The following is a 14,940-nucleotide window of genomic DNA, read 5'->3' as shown; positions in this document are numbered from 1 at the left end:
CACAGAATATTACACAGCTGTGAAAATTAATGACATATCTATACTGAATATCAGTGACTCTTAGAAACATAACATTGAGTGAAATAAGCAAGACCCAGAAAGCTGTATCCAGTATTCTTTTTAAATTCAAAAACAATAGAAACCACACAATACATTGTTGAGGGATGTATACATATCTGATAAAATTATTTTTAAAAAAACAAGGAATGACACACACAATTTAGGATAGTAGTCACTCTGGAGGTGAGCACATTCAATATCGGTCATTTTGATTCCTGGATCGATCATTCTGATTCTTGGATTGAGTGGTGGGTTGATAGGTGTTCATTTTATTGTTTTGCTTCACAACTTGCATATATGTTACATATTTTGAAAGTATCAAATATTACATTAGAGGAAAGAAGATTTTTAAAAAACCGTTCATCATATGCAAAAAAGTATTTAATTAAATCACCTCACCTGCTATTAGAGAGGTACATCTAACATACCATGGAATTATCTTACATCAACCATTGGAACTGATAAATTAGGTACAAAATAAATGTTTACTGGAATTAATCTTATGAGAACCAAATGAGATAAAGACTGAGCCAGTTAACTGTGAGAGATGAACCCATAGGCTGACACAGGGCTAGAGCAGAAGCCAAGGTGGGTGCAAGCAAATTTAGCTGCAAGCTAAAGTTATAAGGAAGCTGGTCAGTAAAGAGAAGGCAAAAATGTAAAAGTCAGGTAACATACAGTGTTAGCAAGGGTGTGACAAATGGGTGTCCTCACTCAATACCAGTGAGAGTGAAAATTAGTGCAACCACTTTGAGAGCTTCTGTGATATTTAGTTACGTTGAAGATGCATATTTCCTAGTATAGAGCAAATCCACTACTAGGTGTATTTTCTCGAGAAACTTCCAAACGTGTGCACAAAGCAGACAAGTACAAAGATGTTTATTGTAGGATTGTTTTTTTAGAGTCAAAAACCAGAAACAAAGCCCATCAACAGGAAAACGGATAAGTAAATTATGGTATATTCATACAATGGAATTCTATACCAGCAATTAAAATGAATGAACCAAATACAATTATCCAATTTATTCATATGTAAGTCTGAAAATGTGATGCTGATCGAAAAACGCAAGTTGCAAAAAGACACATTGTTTAATACCATTAAAGTTTAAAACACACAACACTATATATTGTTTATGGATCCACCGTGATCAAAGTATAAAATATGCAAGGGAATGATATACACAAACCTAAACACGGTGACAACCTCTACGGAAGGAGGGGCAGGAACTGAGAGCACCTCCATATTTTGCAATTTTAGTTCTTTGAAATTAAAAAGAGGATCTGAAGTAAATTCGGCAAAATAATTACATCTGTAAATCTTAATCATGGATTGGTTAGATACCCCTCTGTATTTTATGTGTGAAATCTTCCAGAAATTAAAAAAAAAAGGAAAAAACGGAAAATTAGGCAAGAGTAAGAAAATTGAGCAAATGAACAACGAGAAACAGACACCGAAACGCAGCCCTTGAGCGCAGAGCACGAACCTTTGAGCAAGAGGAGTAGCTGGGTCTCTAATGGGTAATGGGTCTCTAATAGGATAAAAGGCAAATTTCCTGCAATACAGAATGTCCTAGCTAGAGCTGTAATTATGAGGAAACTGCTCCCAAGGCGGGAGTAAAACCTGTAAGATGTCTACCTTGTTTCCCTCGCCGTGACGCCAGGCAGAATCGAGAGTTAATTTACGTGAACGCCATAAACCACTATATGAACCGTTAAGTATTATCAAGAACGCCCAGGATCGGCTAAAAGGTATTTGCCCAGGTATCGTGTACATATTATTTTGGAAGGAGTCTGAAATCGAAGGTCTTTGGGCGTGTAGGGCGCCTCTGAAAATAGTACGCCACACTGGTATCAACCAACATTCACCTATGCCTTGACTCCATTTTTGGCCCTTGGCCCCCTTATTCCGTCCCCAAAACTGGCTGGCTCGACCGGCCACACCTGACATCGTAAATATTACGGCGCAGCTTGCCAGACCCGCTGCTGTCCCCCCTTCCCATTAGCGCTGGGGGAGGAAGGATGCTCCGAAGTAGGCGCAGGGGACGGGGGAGCACTGAACTGATTTCTCCCTCCCCGTCCCCTCCCCGCGCTCGGCAGCCATTCTAACGAAAACAGGTGGCGCAGGTGTAGGGAACACAAGACAGAGGAGGGGCGTGCAAGAACGTTCACGAACACTCGCGAACGACGACCTGATCACACACTCGACAGGACCCAGGCGCAACGCGCGCGCGGGGACACGCGAGTACGCAGCGCCGGGCGGACGATGCTGCAGGCGGGGGTCTCGACTACAGGAGGCGCGGCCACGCGCGCGGAGGACGCGCACCCCCGGAGAGAGGCAGTGACACAAACGGGGGCTCCCACACCGCCGGGGTGCCCACGCCGTCGCCGGGAAGAAGCAGCGCGGACACAAAGGAGCCGGGAGGGGACACACGGGGCCGTGCCCACCCGCGCTCAGGCCGGCGGACCCTCCGCCTAGCCAAGGTGTCACCCGCGCACCGACTGGGGCGAGAGTGCGCGTGCGGCCGGGGGATGCGCACACAAAGGGGCTTCTCCCACCTTCGCACAGAAGCCCGGACGGGGCCACACTTAAAGAAGGAGGACACCAGACAAAGGAAACACACCCACTGAGGCCGACAAAAGCGACCACACACTCCCGCTCTGCACCGGCACCCAACCCGCGCACACACACCGCGGGCGCCACGGCCAGCGACGCGGGGCGACGCGCACACACCCACACTCACCACACACCCACGGAGGGGGTGTGGAGGGCCCCTCTCCCCGGGCATCTCGGCTGCAGCGCGACAAGGTGACACATCCGGAAGCCCTGCCGCGCGCCAGGTGTGCACTCACCGGGGCCCGCAGCCCGCGAGCCTTGGACGCGGGCCGCCGCCGCCTCAGGCCCTCCACGTCAGCCAGCGGGCGGGCAAGAGCGGCCGGCGGCGCAGGCGGCAGACGCGTCACGTGGGCCGCAATGCACTTGCGCTGTCGTGCCGCCCCGCCCCCAGCGGCGGAGAGCTGACCGATCCCTCCCGCCCCCGCGCTCGCGCGTTCCTGTCGGGCGAGGGTCGTAGTGCGCCTGCGCCCGGGCAGGGGTTGCCTTGGCGACTCGGCCTTTCTCCCTTTTCCTTCTCTCGCCCCCCTGCGGCTCCCTGATCCGCGCCTGCGCAGAGGACTCGGCACGGAGGTGGCCGAACTGTGGGGAGCGGCCGGAGTGGGCGCATGGAAGACCCAAGGTCGAGGGCCAACCCCAGTCCCCGGGCTCGAATGAGAAACAGACCCCACGAGAGGGCAGGTCCGGGTCCCGGGCGCCGAGGCCCAGGCCTGAGGAGGCCGCACGGGCCTTCTGTCCCTGCTTGCCCTTCCCTTTTCGCACGGAGGCGAAACCTGCAGAGCTGGAGTGGCGTCAGTCCCTCCCCTGCTCCCTCCTTGCCTCCCCCCACCTTACACTGCGGGAGGGGCGCGCTGTGGCGCGTGTGCTTGTGTGCGTGTGCATGTGAGGTTTGGGGGCTGGTTGCGCCTACAGGCGAGGTATGGGTGCTTGTGTGCACGTGTGCAAGCAGGTGTGTGTTAGAGGTCTGTGTGCAGGTTGCCCGTTGGCAGTGGTTTAGGCTGGGAAAAAAACTGCGGAGAGGCTGTGCCCATAGCAAAGCGATGATGTTATAATAGGCCAGTGGTGTGAGTCACTGACAGATGATTGTGTTTCTTTCCCACAGATTATCTAAAGACAGGGAAAATGGTGGAAAATTCACCGTCGCCATTGCCAGAAAGAGCGATTTATGGCTTTGTCCTTTTCTTAAGCTCCCAATTTGGCTTCAGTAAGTACTTTCCTGATGGATGGCCAGGGCCTTTCTCTGGTGTTCAAGGACAGGAAATTATTGCATTTGTTTGTAGAATGTGTACACAGGAACTGTGATTCTTTCTACCTTTGTCTCTTTTCGAGAAAACCTGGAGGGAACTCTTGTCTGTTAAGAGTGTTCTACATGCCAGACATGAGCCTGAAAGATTTAATCTCAACAGATCTTTAAAATGCAGCACCAGTCAAGATTGCAAAGTGATTGCAACTTGGTCCCTGCCTTTAAGGAGGTCATGGTTTTGTGGACAAGACAGAGGAGTAAATCTACAATTCTCTATCAGTGTGATAAGGGCCATGGGCAGCCAGTGTCGAGACAAGAAATCAAATTGGAAAGTCAGGGAATTCCCTGGGGGTCCAGTGGTTCGGACTCTGTGCTGTCACTGCCAGAGCTCCATTCCTGGTCAGGGATCTGAGATCCTGTGAGCCACGCAGCAGCGTGGCCGAAAAAAAACAAAAAACCCTGAGAGTCAGAGTGAGCTTTCTCCCAGGAACTTTGTCTTCACCAATAAGAAGGAAGAAGTGGGAAGGCATTGTGGGGTTTGGAAATGAGTAATCTGGTGTGGCCCCAGTGCAGCCTGTGGGAGGGACAGCAATCAGGTTATAGAAGTCAGCTGCACTTTACATCCTGGGTCTCAATCAGTCCCCATAAGGTCCCATTTTACAGATAAGGAAACTGATGTTTACTGAGACACGATATTCCCAGAGTCACACAGTGGGCCCCATGTCTCTCCCCAAAAGGATTTGAGAATTAGGGAGAAAAGTGGGTGCCCACAGCTTTTTAGAATTTTGTGGAAACCAGAAAGTTGGAGTGGTAATGCTTCTGAACCCTAACTACATCAGTTTAGCCAACCGAGCTGTTGGCCAGGGGAGTCTATGGAGTGAAGAAGTTATGACTTGAGTTCAAATCCTGACTCCTCCACAGATTAGCTTTGTGGAAGACTGTTTAGTTAACTTCTTTGGTTCTTCAGATTCTTCATCTGTGAAAGGGTGGTGATGTTTATCAAATGCTTATGAAGCATAAGACAGTCCTGTGAGATAGATATTGTCATTACTGTCCTCATTTTGCAGATGAGAATACAGAGGCACACGGGGCTTAAGTAATGTGCTCAAGGTCACACAGCCAGTAAATGATAAAGCTGGAATTTGAACCCAGGCACGCTGGGTTGACTTCACTATGCTACCTCTTATGTCCGTTGTGAAGATTACTTGCCGTAATGTATGCAGAGCACTTAAAAGAATGCATAGGAGCAATAAGTACAGGTTTCTCGAACAATCCAAAAGTAGAGACCATTCCTATGAAACCTTTCGTAAGCAGAAATGGCGTAAAGCAAAGAAACGATTACCTTAGGGCACATCTTGCTAAGCAATGCACAAGATAAATTGAGATAATGCACTCAATTTGATAAAGATACTCAGTTGAGATCAAGATGTTCACCGACACAGTTCAGAGCTATGGCGGTTTGATGCCGAGATGCTGAGTGTAGCTCTGGGGAAGGAGCCCAGACATGCCACACTCTCCCTGCTCTGGGTGGGCACTGCCTGTATCACGGCTCCCTGAAAAACAAACACTGAATGCTGTTTAAGTAAAATCAAAAATCCTCTTCAGATTTCCTTTGGTTACCGAAGACAGTTAACTAACGTAGGTCTTTCATAAAAGCGAAATGGCTTAAAGCAAGCTTTCGGAAAGTGGGGATACCTGTATTTATTCAGTGTTAGCTGCTGCTGTTATTGTTATCATCAACATCATCATTTTTGTAAATCCCTGTTCTATAGAGTTATTTGAAGGGTTAGAAACTATGTATTTAAATAAAAGCAATGACTTTAAACTTAAATCCAATAGTACCCACAACCAGAAATTAATTCTGCAAATTTTTCTTGCGTACTTACCATGTGCCAGCCACTATTACAGGCAAGGGAAGAGCAAAACAGCCCCCAACTTCCTGCTTTCACATATTTCATTCTGCTAGGGGGGGATTGCCAATGGACAAATTAAATAATTAAACATGCAGAATGTCAGATGATAATGTGTGCCATGGGGAGAAATTAAGCCAGAAAGGAGGATAAGAAGTGGGAGGAGGTTGCCATCGTTAAATACAGCGGTCAGGTGGTGCCTCACTGAGGGGTGAGTTGTAAGCACAGACACGAAAAGTGAGAGTTAGCCATGTGGCAATCCAGGGAAAGAGCCTCCCAGAGAAGAGCCAGTGCAAAAGCCCGAGGAGGCCAGTGGTTTCAAGGAACAGATGGAGGTCAGTAAGGTTGAAACCTGAGATAGTGAGGCAGAAAGTAATAGGATAGAGGAGGTCAGAGGCCAGTAGCCAACAGTCATAATGAAACTAGGTGGTGGGTACTTACAGGTTACCTGAGTCTCTCTGTACATTGAAATATTTACTGATTTAAAAAGCTAATTGTCTTAATCTGTTCAGGCTGCTATAACAAAGTACTGTAGACTGGGTAGCTTAACCAATCGACATTTATTTCTCACAGCTCTGGAGACGGGGAAGTGCAAGATCAGGATGCCAGCATGGCTGGGTTCTTGGTGAGGGCCCTCCTACGGTTTGCAGACAACCACCTCCTTACCGTATCCTCGTATCCTCGTATCCTCATGTAGTAGAGAAAGAAAGGACACTAATCCCATGATGGAGACCCCTCCTTCATGACCTCATCTATACCTAACTGCCTTCCAAAGGCCCCACCTCCAAATCCATCACATTGCGGATTAGGGTTTCAACATATTAATTTGGTGGGGGGGGACACAAATATTTCCATCCATCACAGTAGTTATAGATTGTGGTAATAGCTTTGAGGGAAATAAAGGGAAATGACAGGGAGTAATGAAGGTGTGGTAGGTGGGACACAGTTGGGAGAGCAAGTGATTGGGGAAAGCCTCTCTTAAGGTGACATTTGAGCTAAGACATAAAGCAGGCTAAGGAACCATCTGCATTGGAAGAGCCAAAGGAAGATCGTTCCAGGCAGACAGCACTCACTGTAACTGCAGTGACCCTGCGTCCGCAAGGTTGTTTGAAGCACAGAAATGAGACACTGTCCAGAGCTGGAGCATAGTGCGTGAGGGCTGGACATTGGAGAGGCGGGCCGAGCCAGGTCGTTCAAGTTCTTGCAAGCCCTAGGAAGGATTTTCGATTTTATTCTAAGGGCATCGAAGGATTTGAACTGGCAAATGATAGGGTCAGATTTGTCTTTTTGGAAAATCTCTCGACGCTGTGTGGAGAATGACTGCTCCAGTATCTCTTTCTTCAGGGTTGGAATGACTAGATCCCACTCTGAAAACCTGGGAGTCCTCTTCACTTGTACTTTTCCTTCTCCGCCAACTCATTCATCTGCTACTGCCACTAAGCCTGCCGGGGTCTCACTTCTTCCACAGGTTCATCCTACATGCAGCCGTCACAGTGACGCACTTGAGATCCAGACGTGGACTTCCCTGATTAAAACCTCTCGTTGGAGCCTGGATGGTTATTTCTCTTGGTAGTCTGCTGTAACTGTAAAGTTACCAACAAAATATCCAGTTGTTCCCCTTGCCCAGAGCATAAAGTGCATGTTCCTCGCCCAAGGTCTTCCATGATCTGGGACCTGTTCAGTTTTCCAGCTGGTTTCTCCCTGCCTCGTACTTGATGCCCGAGCCACTCCACGCTGCCTGGGGTTCCCCCAAATATGTCGCCTCCGCTTCATGTCGTTTCCAGTGCTCTAGCCGCTGCCTGTAAGCCCAGGTTCTCATTCCCGCTCAGTAACGTTTAGCTGTGAGGCCTTGGGCAAGTTATTTACATTCCCTGAGCCTCAGTTTTTTTCACCTGTGAGTAAGGATTACTAGCACACACCTCAGGGGTCTGGGGAGGGTCCAGTAAGGTAGTGCCTGGGAAGTTCCTGCCACTACATTTGACTCGTTTCTCTCTCCCACATGACTTTGTGAGAACAGAGACCATGTCTCATTTATCTTTATAGCCTCGACCTTCTCATAGTGCCTGGCATATGGCAGATGTACAGTAAATATTCATTCACTTAATTAAACTAAGCAAATCATTTCCATTTATGAATTTGCATTTGTTTCCCCACTGTTTGTGTTTCTTTTTTTTTTAATAAATTTATTTTTGGCTGCATTGGGTCTTTGTTGCTGCACGTGGGCTTTCTCTAGTTGCGGCGAGCGGGGGCTACTCTTCGGTGCGCGGGCTTCTCACTGCGGTGGCTTCTCTGGTTGCAGAGCATGGGCTCTAGGCACGTGGGCTCCAGTAGTTGTGACACGCAGGCTCAGTAGTTGTGGCTCCCGGGCTCTAGAGCGCAGGCTTGTGGCGCAGGGGCTTAGTTGCTCCGCAGCATGTGAGATCTTCCTGGACCAGGGCTCGAACCCATGTCCCCTGAATTGGCAGGCGGATTCTTAACCACTGCACCACCAGGGAAGTGCTGTTTGTATTTCATTAATCCTGAAAACTCAAGCTCCACGCCAGTTCCTTGCCAGCTTTTCCCTCTGCCATCTACCACACCAGCTCTCTCTTCAGATCCCCGGCGCTCTGTCTGTGGTGGTTGCTGGGAACACTGTTTTCTCATATTTCCTTCCTTCCTATCGTCTGCAAGCCCAGCATTTTCATCTGGCTAACCCCCTATTCATCCTTTAGGCCCCAATTTAATGACTTCTCCAGGAAATCTTTCCTAACCATTCACATCACCGCCACTGTGGGCTGAGGGCCTTCTTATGTGTTCCAATATCCTCTTTTGTTACTTGCTCGTTAGCACTTATCAGAGTGTATTGAAAACACCAATTTATTCTTCTCTATTCCTTGCTCAATTTTAAGCTCGGAGAGGGCAGAGGCCATCTCTTTCGGGTTCACCATTGTATCGCACACTCCTGACATAGAGAATTCCGTAATACATATTTGTTGAGAAAAATGTTAATCCTTCATCATCACTGAGACAGGCTTGACATTTCTCTCTGCCACTTACCTTGGACAGAGGATGTAACATGTCTGAGACTCCAGTTCCTCCTCTGTAAAAATGGCTTAATACCTACTAGGATTGTTTTGAGGATTAAATGAAATGATGCATGTAAAGTGCTCAGAAGTGTGCTTAGCCACAGTGAGTGCTCAGAGGTTGGCTGTTACAATAGAGGGACAACAGTAAAGGGTGCCACAGAGACCCGAATTGAGGGAAATAAGATTGTGCTCTAGGAGATAAGGCATGTTGTGGATCAGAACAAGGGTAGATAAATTCACCTTTATGCCCCTAAATGTCTGTACTTTCAACCCTGTGGGGATGAAGTGTTGAACACCGACTACGTATAAAGCAAATTGCTAGGTGCTATAAGGATTACAACAATTACTAAGGCATGATTTCTGCCCTTAAATTGCTTAAAATACAGGGTGAGTAGCGGAAGTTAAGACATGTTTTTTAAAATAACTAAGAGGAGTTGTTTAATGGGTATAGAGTTTCAGACTCACAGGATGAAATAGTTCTAGAAACCTGTTTCACAGCAATACAAATATACCTGACACTATTGAACATTACACTTAAAATGGTTAAGATCGTAAATTTTATGGTTTGGTTTTTTTTAATTTATTTTTGGCTGCGTCGGGTCTTAGTCATGGCACGTGGGCTCTTTCGTTGCAGCGCACCAGCTTCTCTCTAGTTGTTTTATCTGAACCTTGATAGATTGGATGCGTGCCTTACTGACCTTTTTCCCTTTTTTTTTCCCTCTTCTGCAGTACTGTATCTTGTGTGGGCTTTTATTCCTGAATCTTGGCTAAACTCCTTAGGCTTAACCTATTGGCCTCAAAAGTAAGTTCAATGTATTTCTTAAATAAAGTAAGAGTATATCAATGCTGTTTCGAAGGATCAGGTTTTTTCTTAAGACTTATGCAAATCTTATATTTATTCTTTTAAGATCCATAAATAGCCATATAGAAATTTAAAGCTTTTTAAAGACGATTATTGATACGCTTCTATTTAAAGATGGTGGACTAAATGCACATCTTTATCCCTACTTCCTCCCAAAATCTTGTTAAAATAAGCCCATAGAAAAAAATAATTGTTAAGCTATAAACCCACAGGAGCAAATAACGGGATAGTGGAGGTGTATCAATAAAATCTTGGGAAGTGGATTGCAGATAGGTGAGAGGTGACTAACTGAATTTCCACTTTCCCACATTGCTAAAGCAGGGAAGCCAGCCAGAGCCTCTGTGCCCACAACACAGAGAGGCCCAGACATTGGAGGTACGGGTACCTCTTTAACATGGTATTTCTGGGTTGGGCTGAAAACAGTGTTTAAAGAGCATTCAACCCTCAAATCCCCCTCCTCAGCCCTTAAAGCTGGAGACCAACCCTCCCCTGCAGAAGACAGGAGTTTTATGCTCTGGAAAGGCTGAGTGAGAGTCTCTAGTCTGGGGGACACTAGGTCTAACTAGGCACGTTACTGAAAACAGGGATCAGTGAAAATCTGCATTGCTGAATAGTGAGATTCCTCCCAAGCACCTTTCCTCACTAGGCTCTCAGGCTTGTGGTTGGCAGGCTTATACCACCCGCCTCCTCCCAGCAAGATAGGAGGGTCCTCCCTGAAGAAGTTGACCAGCTCAAGAGAAAGGGTCTTTAATTTCTGATAATTAGAGATCCTCCAATGGAATGGCCAGGTCTCCCATAGTGTGGGTCTCCAGTTGGCCATCCCAGCCCACATATGCACAGTGCTTCCAATTAGCTTGTTAGTAGTTCATCTTTATTTTTATTTTTATATGTCTCCCCAGCCGCCTCCCTGCCTTCCCAGTACTTCATCTTTAAATATGAATGGGCAACTTATCAGACATTAAAAGAAAGCCTCTAAAATGAAATACAAGAGAAAAAAGCAAAAAAAGAAAAGAGAAAAGAAACTTGAAGAAAATGGAGATAACGCAAAGAGCAGAAGAAAACTTTAAAACAAAATCCTCAGAGATAAAAAAAGATTATAACTATGAAACAACAGGATGCTATAAAATAGGGAATGTTCAGAGAATTACTGCATTTGGAAATTATAAATATGGTAGCCAAAATTAACATTTTAATTGAAGGTTTAGAAGAAACACCAAAAGTAATCTCCAGGGCTTCCCTGGTGGCACAGTGGTTGGGAGTCCGCCTGCTCATGCAGGGGACACGGGTTCATGCCCCGATCCGGGAAGATCCCACATGCCGCAGAGCGGCTGGCCCGTGAGCCATGGCCGCTGAACCTGCGCGTCCGGAGCCTGTGCTCCGCAACGGGAGAGGCCACAACGGTGAGAGGCCCGCGTACCGCAAAAAAAAAAAAAAAGTAATCTCCAGAAAGTAGGACAGAGTATAGCAAAATAGAAAATAAAGAAAAGATGAGGAAAGTATAACAGCAAAAAAGCTCTTAGAAGTTCCAGAAAGAGAAAACAGTAGGGAAGAAATTATTAAATAATGCACCCAATAAAACATGTGAGGTAGAGCATTTGATGTGTTTAACTGTATTAAGAGGCATACTAGATTCTATCAGAGAATTTGAGGACTGAGTATTGATAGGTACATGGGAAACCAAGCAAACAGACAAAAAGTAGTAATTAATTTCCAGGAAAAACAAAAAATTGTACAAGCAGACATAATAATAATACGTTACAGTGCTCCGTTTCAAACATTATTTATATATACATCTTTATCTCCATATTAGGATGTTCAGAGAAAATGTCTGAAGTTTAAAAAGTCAAGAAATAGGAATAGGAGTATGTTGTGTAGGAAGGTGGAGGTAAACACCAGAAGAAACAGCTTAGGTGCTGAAAGTGTTCCCTGCTGGGAAGAAAGACACCAGGGCTCAAACAGGGGTACAGGATAGCAGCTTCACTGTAGGCCAGTAGAACTATTGGACTGCCTTTTAGGTACATGCATTATTTCAGTCAAAGCTAAAATTAAGTTTAAAAGTGTATTAACTTGGTGATGAACTGTAGAGAACTGCAACTTTTTAGGAAGTCTGTTACCTACTTTAATATTCTTTTCTGCAGATACTGGGCAGTTGCACTGCCTGTGTACCTCCTCATTACTGCAGTGATTGGTTATGTGCTCTTATTCGGGATAAACATGATGAGTACCTCTCCACTCAACTCCATTCATACAATCACAGGTAAATTTATATCAAAGGAAAGTGCCGGGGGTTGGAGGAGTCGGGTATTGACACTTTTGTCAAGAAAAGCAGGGACTTCCCTGGTGGTCCCGTAGTTAAGACTCTGCGCTCCTGGGACTTCCCCAGTGGCGCAGTGGTTAAGAATCCTTCTGCCAATGCAGGGGACACGGGTTCGATCCCTGGTCCGGGAAGATCCCACATTGCTGTGGAGCAACTAAGCCTGTGCACCACAGCTACTGAGCCTGCACTCTAGAGCCCAAGGGCCACAACTACTGACCCCACGTGCAGCAACTACTGAAGCCCACGTGCTCTGGGGCCCATGTGCCGCAACTACTGAGCCCACATGCTGTGACTACTGAAGCCCATGCACCTAGAGCCCGTGCTCCACAACAAGAGAAGCCACCGCAATGAGAAGCCTGTGCACCGCAACAAAGAGTAGCCCCTGCTCACCACAACTAGAGAAAGCCCGCATGCAGCAATGAAGACCCAACACAGCCCAAAAAATAATAATAAAAAAAAAATAAACCTAGATCATTAAAAAAAAAAAAAAGGCTCCACGCTCCCAGTGCAGGGGGCCCAGGTTCAATCCCTGGTCAGGGAACTAGATCCCGCATGCCACAATTAAGAGCCTGCATGCTGCCACTAAAGGAGCCCACATGCCATAACTAAAAAGATCCCACATGCTGCAACTAAGACCCAGCACAGCGAAATAAATAAATAAATAAATATTTTTAAAAAAGAAAAAGCAACAAAGAACAGGCTGTAGTAATTGACACACATCAGCATAGTAAAAAAAAACTGGGAGAAATAAATACGATTATACCAGAGGAAATGTTCACATGGCACAAATAAGCTGTCATGAATATGCTGTTTATTACACTAGTTAACAGGTATATTTTCCCATAAAAACCACAAGTATGTAATATGTTCCTTGGCAACTTTGCCTGAGAGAAACTTCTTTTATCCTAAGCAAGCTGTGTTGATCAAGGGATGACAAAGAGGTCCATACAGGCCTTGTCTGGGAGGAGGAATTTGGGGGTGTGTATCCTCAGGATCACTGTGTACACCTGACCGCAATTAAGTGGATAGAAGAGCCACGGCATGTTTTCTGTAGTTGTTGGTAAGTTCTTTTATTTCAAGTCTAAAGAATAAAGTAGATTCCTGGAGTTCCCTGATGGCCTGATGGTTAGGATTCCCGGCTTTCACTGCTATGGCCTGGGTTCAGTCTCCTGGTTGGGGAACTGAGATCCCACAAGCCGCGTGGCATAGCCAAAATTTAAAAAAAAAAAAAAAAAATTAGGTTCCTGAACTTGCTTGGATTCTAGGAAGCAAAGTATTTTTTAAGTTCTGGTATGATTTTTTAACTTTTAGATATTGCTTTTCTGATAACCTACTGCGTTCCCTGCATACTTGGCTGGAATTACAGCAAATAGACAATTTGTACAAAGAGGGGAAATTGTTAAGTTTGCATGAATGATTGTACCAAATGATTGGGGTGTTGATATAATTCTGTTCCTATGAGAAATGTACAAATGGGGCTTGAATCATCATTGTACAGTTGAATGAAATATTTTTTTTTAATTTATTTTTGGCTGTATTGGGTCTTTGTTGCTGTGCGTGGGCTTTCTCTAGTTGTGGCGAGCGGGGGCTACTCTTCGTTGCAGTGCAGGGGCTTCTCATTGCAGTGGCTTCTCTTGTTGCGGAACACGGGCTCTAGGCTTGCGGGCTTCAGTAGTTGCAGCACACGGGCTCAGTAGTTGCGGCACGCAGGCCCTAGAGAAAATGGGCTCAGTAGTTGTGGCGCGTGGGCTTAGTTGCTCCGCGGCATGTGGGATCTTCCTGGACCAGGGATCGAACCCGTGTCCCCTGCTTTGACAGGCGGATTCTTACCACAGCGCCACTAGGGAAGTCCCTGAAATATTAATTTCTTACCCAAGTTAGAGAATGCAAAAAGTAACTTGGCTGATTTTTATTCTAATCGGGACATTTCTTCTAAAGAGAGAATTTAAGGGGCCTTTTAATTATGTTAAACATGGTATTTGTCATTATCCAAACATTAGCCTAGTAAACTATGTGGTGGGTCTCCACAAACCACAGAGATTGTTGAAGAAATTGCTTGGGTAAACAGAGCCTTTTGTCCTCTTCTTACAGATAACTATGCCAAAAACCAACAGCCGAAGAAATACCAAGAAGAGGCCATCCCAGCATTAAGAGATATTCCTATTAGTGAAGTAAACCAAATGTTTTTTCTTGAAGCCAAAGAACTTTACACCAAAAACTGAATTGTACATAGACTAATACCAAACATTTATTACAAATTTTTGATGGAAGAATTTCGACCGTAGTAATTTTGACTGTCTTTCTGATTAATATCCAGTATTGAAATGTTAAAAAAAAGAAAGAAAAATGTAAGTTGAACTTCTCTTAGATTAAGTTCTATTAATATTATAAATGTTATCAAATAGTAGTTACTAATAGAGTAAATAAAATACTACATTACCATATGGCAGGTGTCCCTCCAGAGAGGCATTCATGTTGTAATTTTCAAAGGGCAATTGTGTCCTTCCCACTGTTTGTTCTTAGAAGCCCAGAATTCAAACTCTTAGGTTTAGGAGAAGGGCACATTTAATGTGTGTCTCTGCCATCAGATTTGTGTCTCAGGGACGACTGCTTTAGATGGGGCAGTCGACGAAAGCTGCTGTGAGGAGGCAGTTGGGGTTGAGGTTTGATTAGCAAAAACAGGAGCCGTCACATAAAGATTAGGGGGTCAGCAGGGAGCTTCCAGTACCGAGCAGGCAGGACAGAGACCTTGGGTGGGAAGGAGGGAAGGAGCGTGGTGTGTCCTAAGGCCAGGAGGCCAGCAGGGGGCCTAGCACTTGCTGCTGGAGGGTGTGAGGGCTGTGAGGACCAGTGTAAGAAGTCTGAGTTCATC

At 45.7% G+C, this 14,940-nt stretch overlaps 2 protein-coding genes across 15 annotated transcripts in view; one reads left to right on the top strand and one right to left on the bottom strand.

Moving 5' to 3' along the window:
- The window catches only part of TTC3 (tetratricopeptide repeat domain 3), a 140,157-nt gene extending 137,145 nt beyond the window's left edge, over window positions 1-3,012 (bottom strand). For 8 of the 13 annotated variants that reach the window (XM_033418272.2, XM_049710599.1, XM_049710603.1 and 5 more), the window contains exon 1: window positions 2,802-2,951. The gene's annotated coding sequence lies outside the window, so the exon portion shown is untranslated. Of the gene's footprint in view, window positions 1-2,801 lie in introns of all 13 variants that reach the window. The other 5 variants (XM_033418274.2, XM_033418270.2, XM_033418284.2 and 2 more) reach the window with 5 other exon arrangements.
- Window positions 3,013-3,064: 52 nt separating this feature from the next.
- Window positions 3,065-14,514, top strand: PIGP (phosphatidylinositol glycan anchor biosynthesis class P). Of its 2 annotated transcripts, none has more exons than XM_049710625.1 (5): window positions 3,065-3,310; window positions 3,789-3,875; window positions 9,619-9,691; window positions 11,890-12,008; window positions 14,160-14,514. In XM_049710625.1, the coding sequence occupies exons 1-5, from the start codon at window positions 3,280-3,282 to the stop codon at window positions 14,288-14,290; spliced, it is 441 nt and encodes a 146-aa protein (XP_049566582.1). In that variant the 5' UTR covers window positions 3,065-3,279; the 3' UTR covers window positions 14,291-14,514. The 2 variants fall into 2 exon arrangements, with proteins under 2 accessions (XP_049566582.1, XP_004287041.2); XM_004286993.4 differs by having other exon boundaries at window positions 3,066-3,293; window positions 3,774-3,875.
- Window positions 14,515-14,940: the final 426 nt, after the last annotated feature.

This window comes from Orcinus orca, chromosome 5, assembly GCF_937001465.1.
Source record: "Orcinus orca chromosome 5, mOrcOrc1.1, whole genome shotgun sequence".
In the NCBI taxonomy this organism is placed as follows: domain Eukaryota; kingdom Metazoa; phylum Chordata; class Mammalia; order Artiodactyla; family Delphinidae; genus Orcinus; species Orcinus orca.
The sequence above is the reverse complement of the archived record's forward strand: the minus strand, read 5'-3'. Positions and strand labels throughout refer to the sequence as shown.

What these genes read in the sequence shown, in the direction of transcription:
- PIGP (XM_049710625.1), top strand. Translation starts at nt 3,280, where the DNA reads ATGGAAGACCCAAGGTCGAGGGCCAACCCCA. An exon ending in AAGCTCCCAATTTGGCTTCA is followed by an intron (nt 3,876 to 9,618) that starts GTAAGTACTTTC and finishes CCTCTTCTGCAG; the next exon opens with TACTGTATCTTGTGTGGGCT. An exon ending in TTAACCTATTGGCCTCAAAA is followed by an intron (nt 9,692 to 11,889) that starts GTAAGTTCAATG and finishes TCTTTTCTGCAG; the next exon opens with ATACTGGGCAGTTGCACTGC.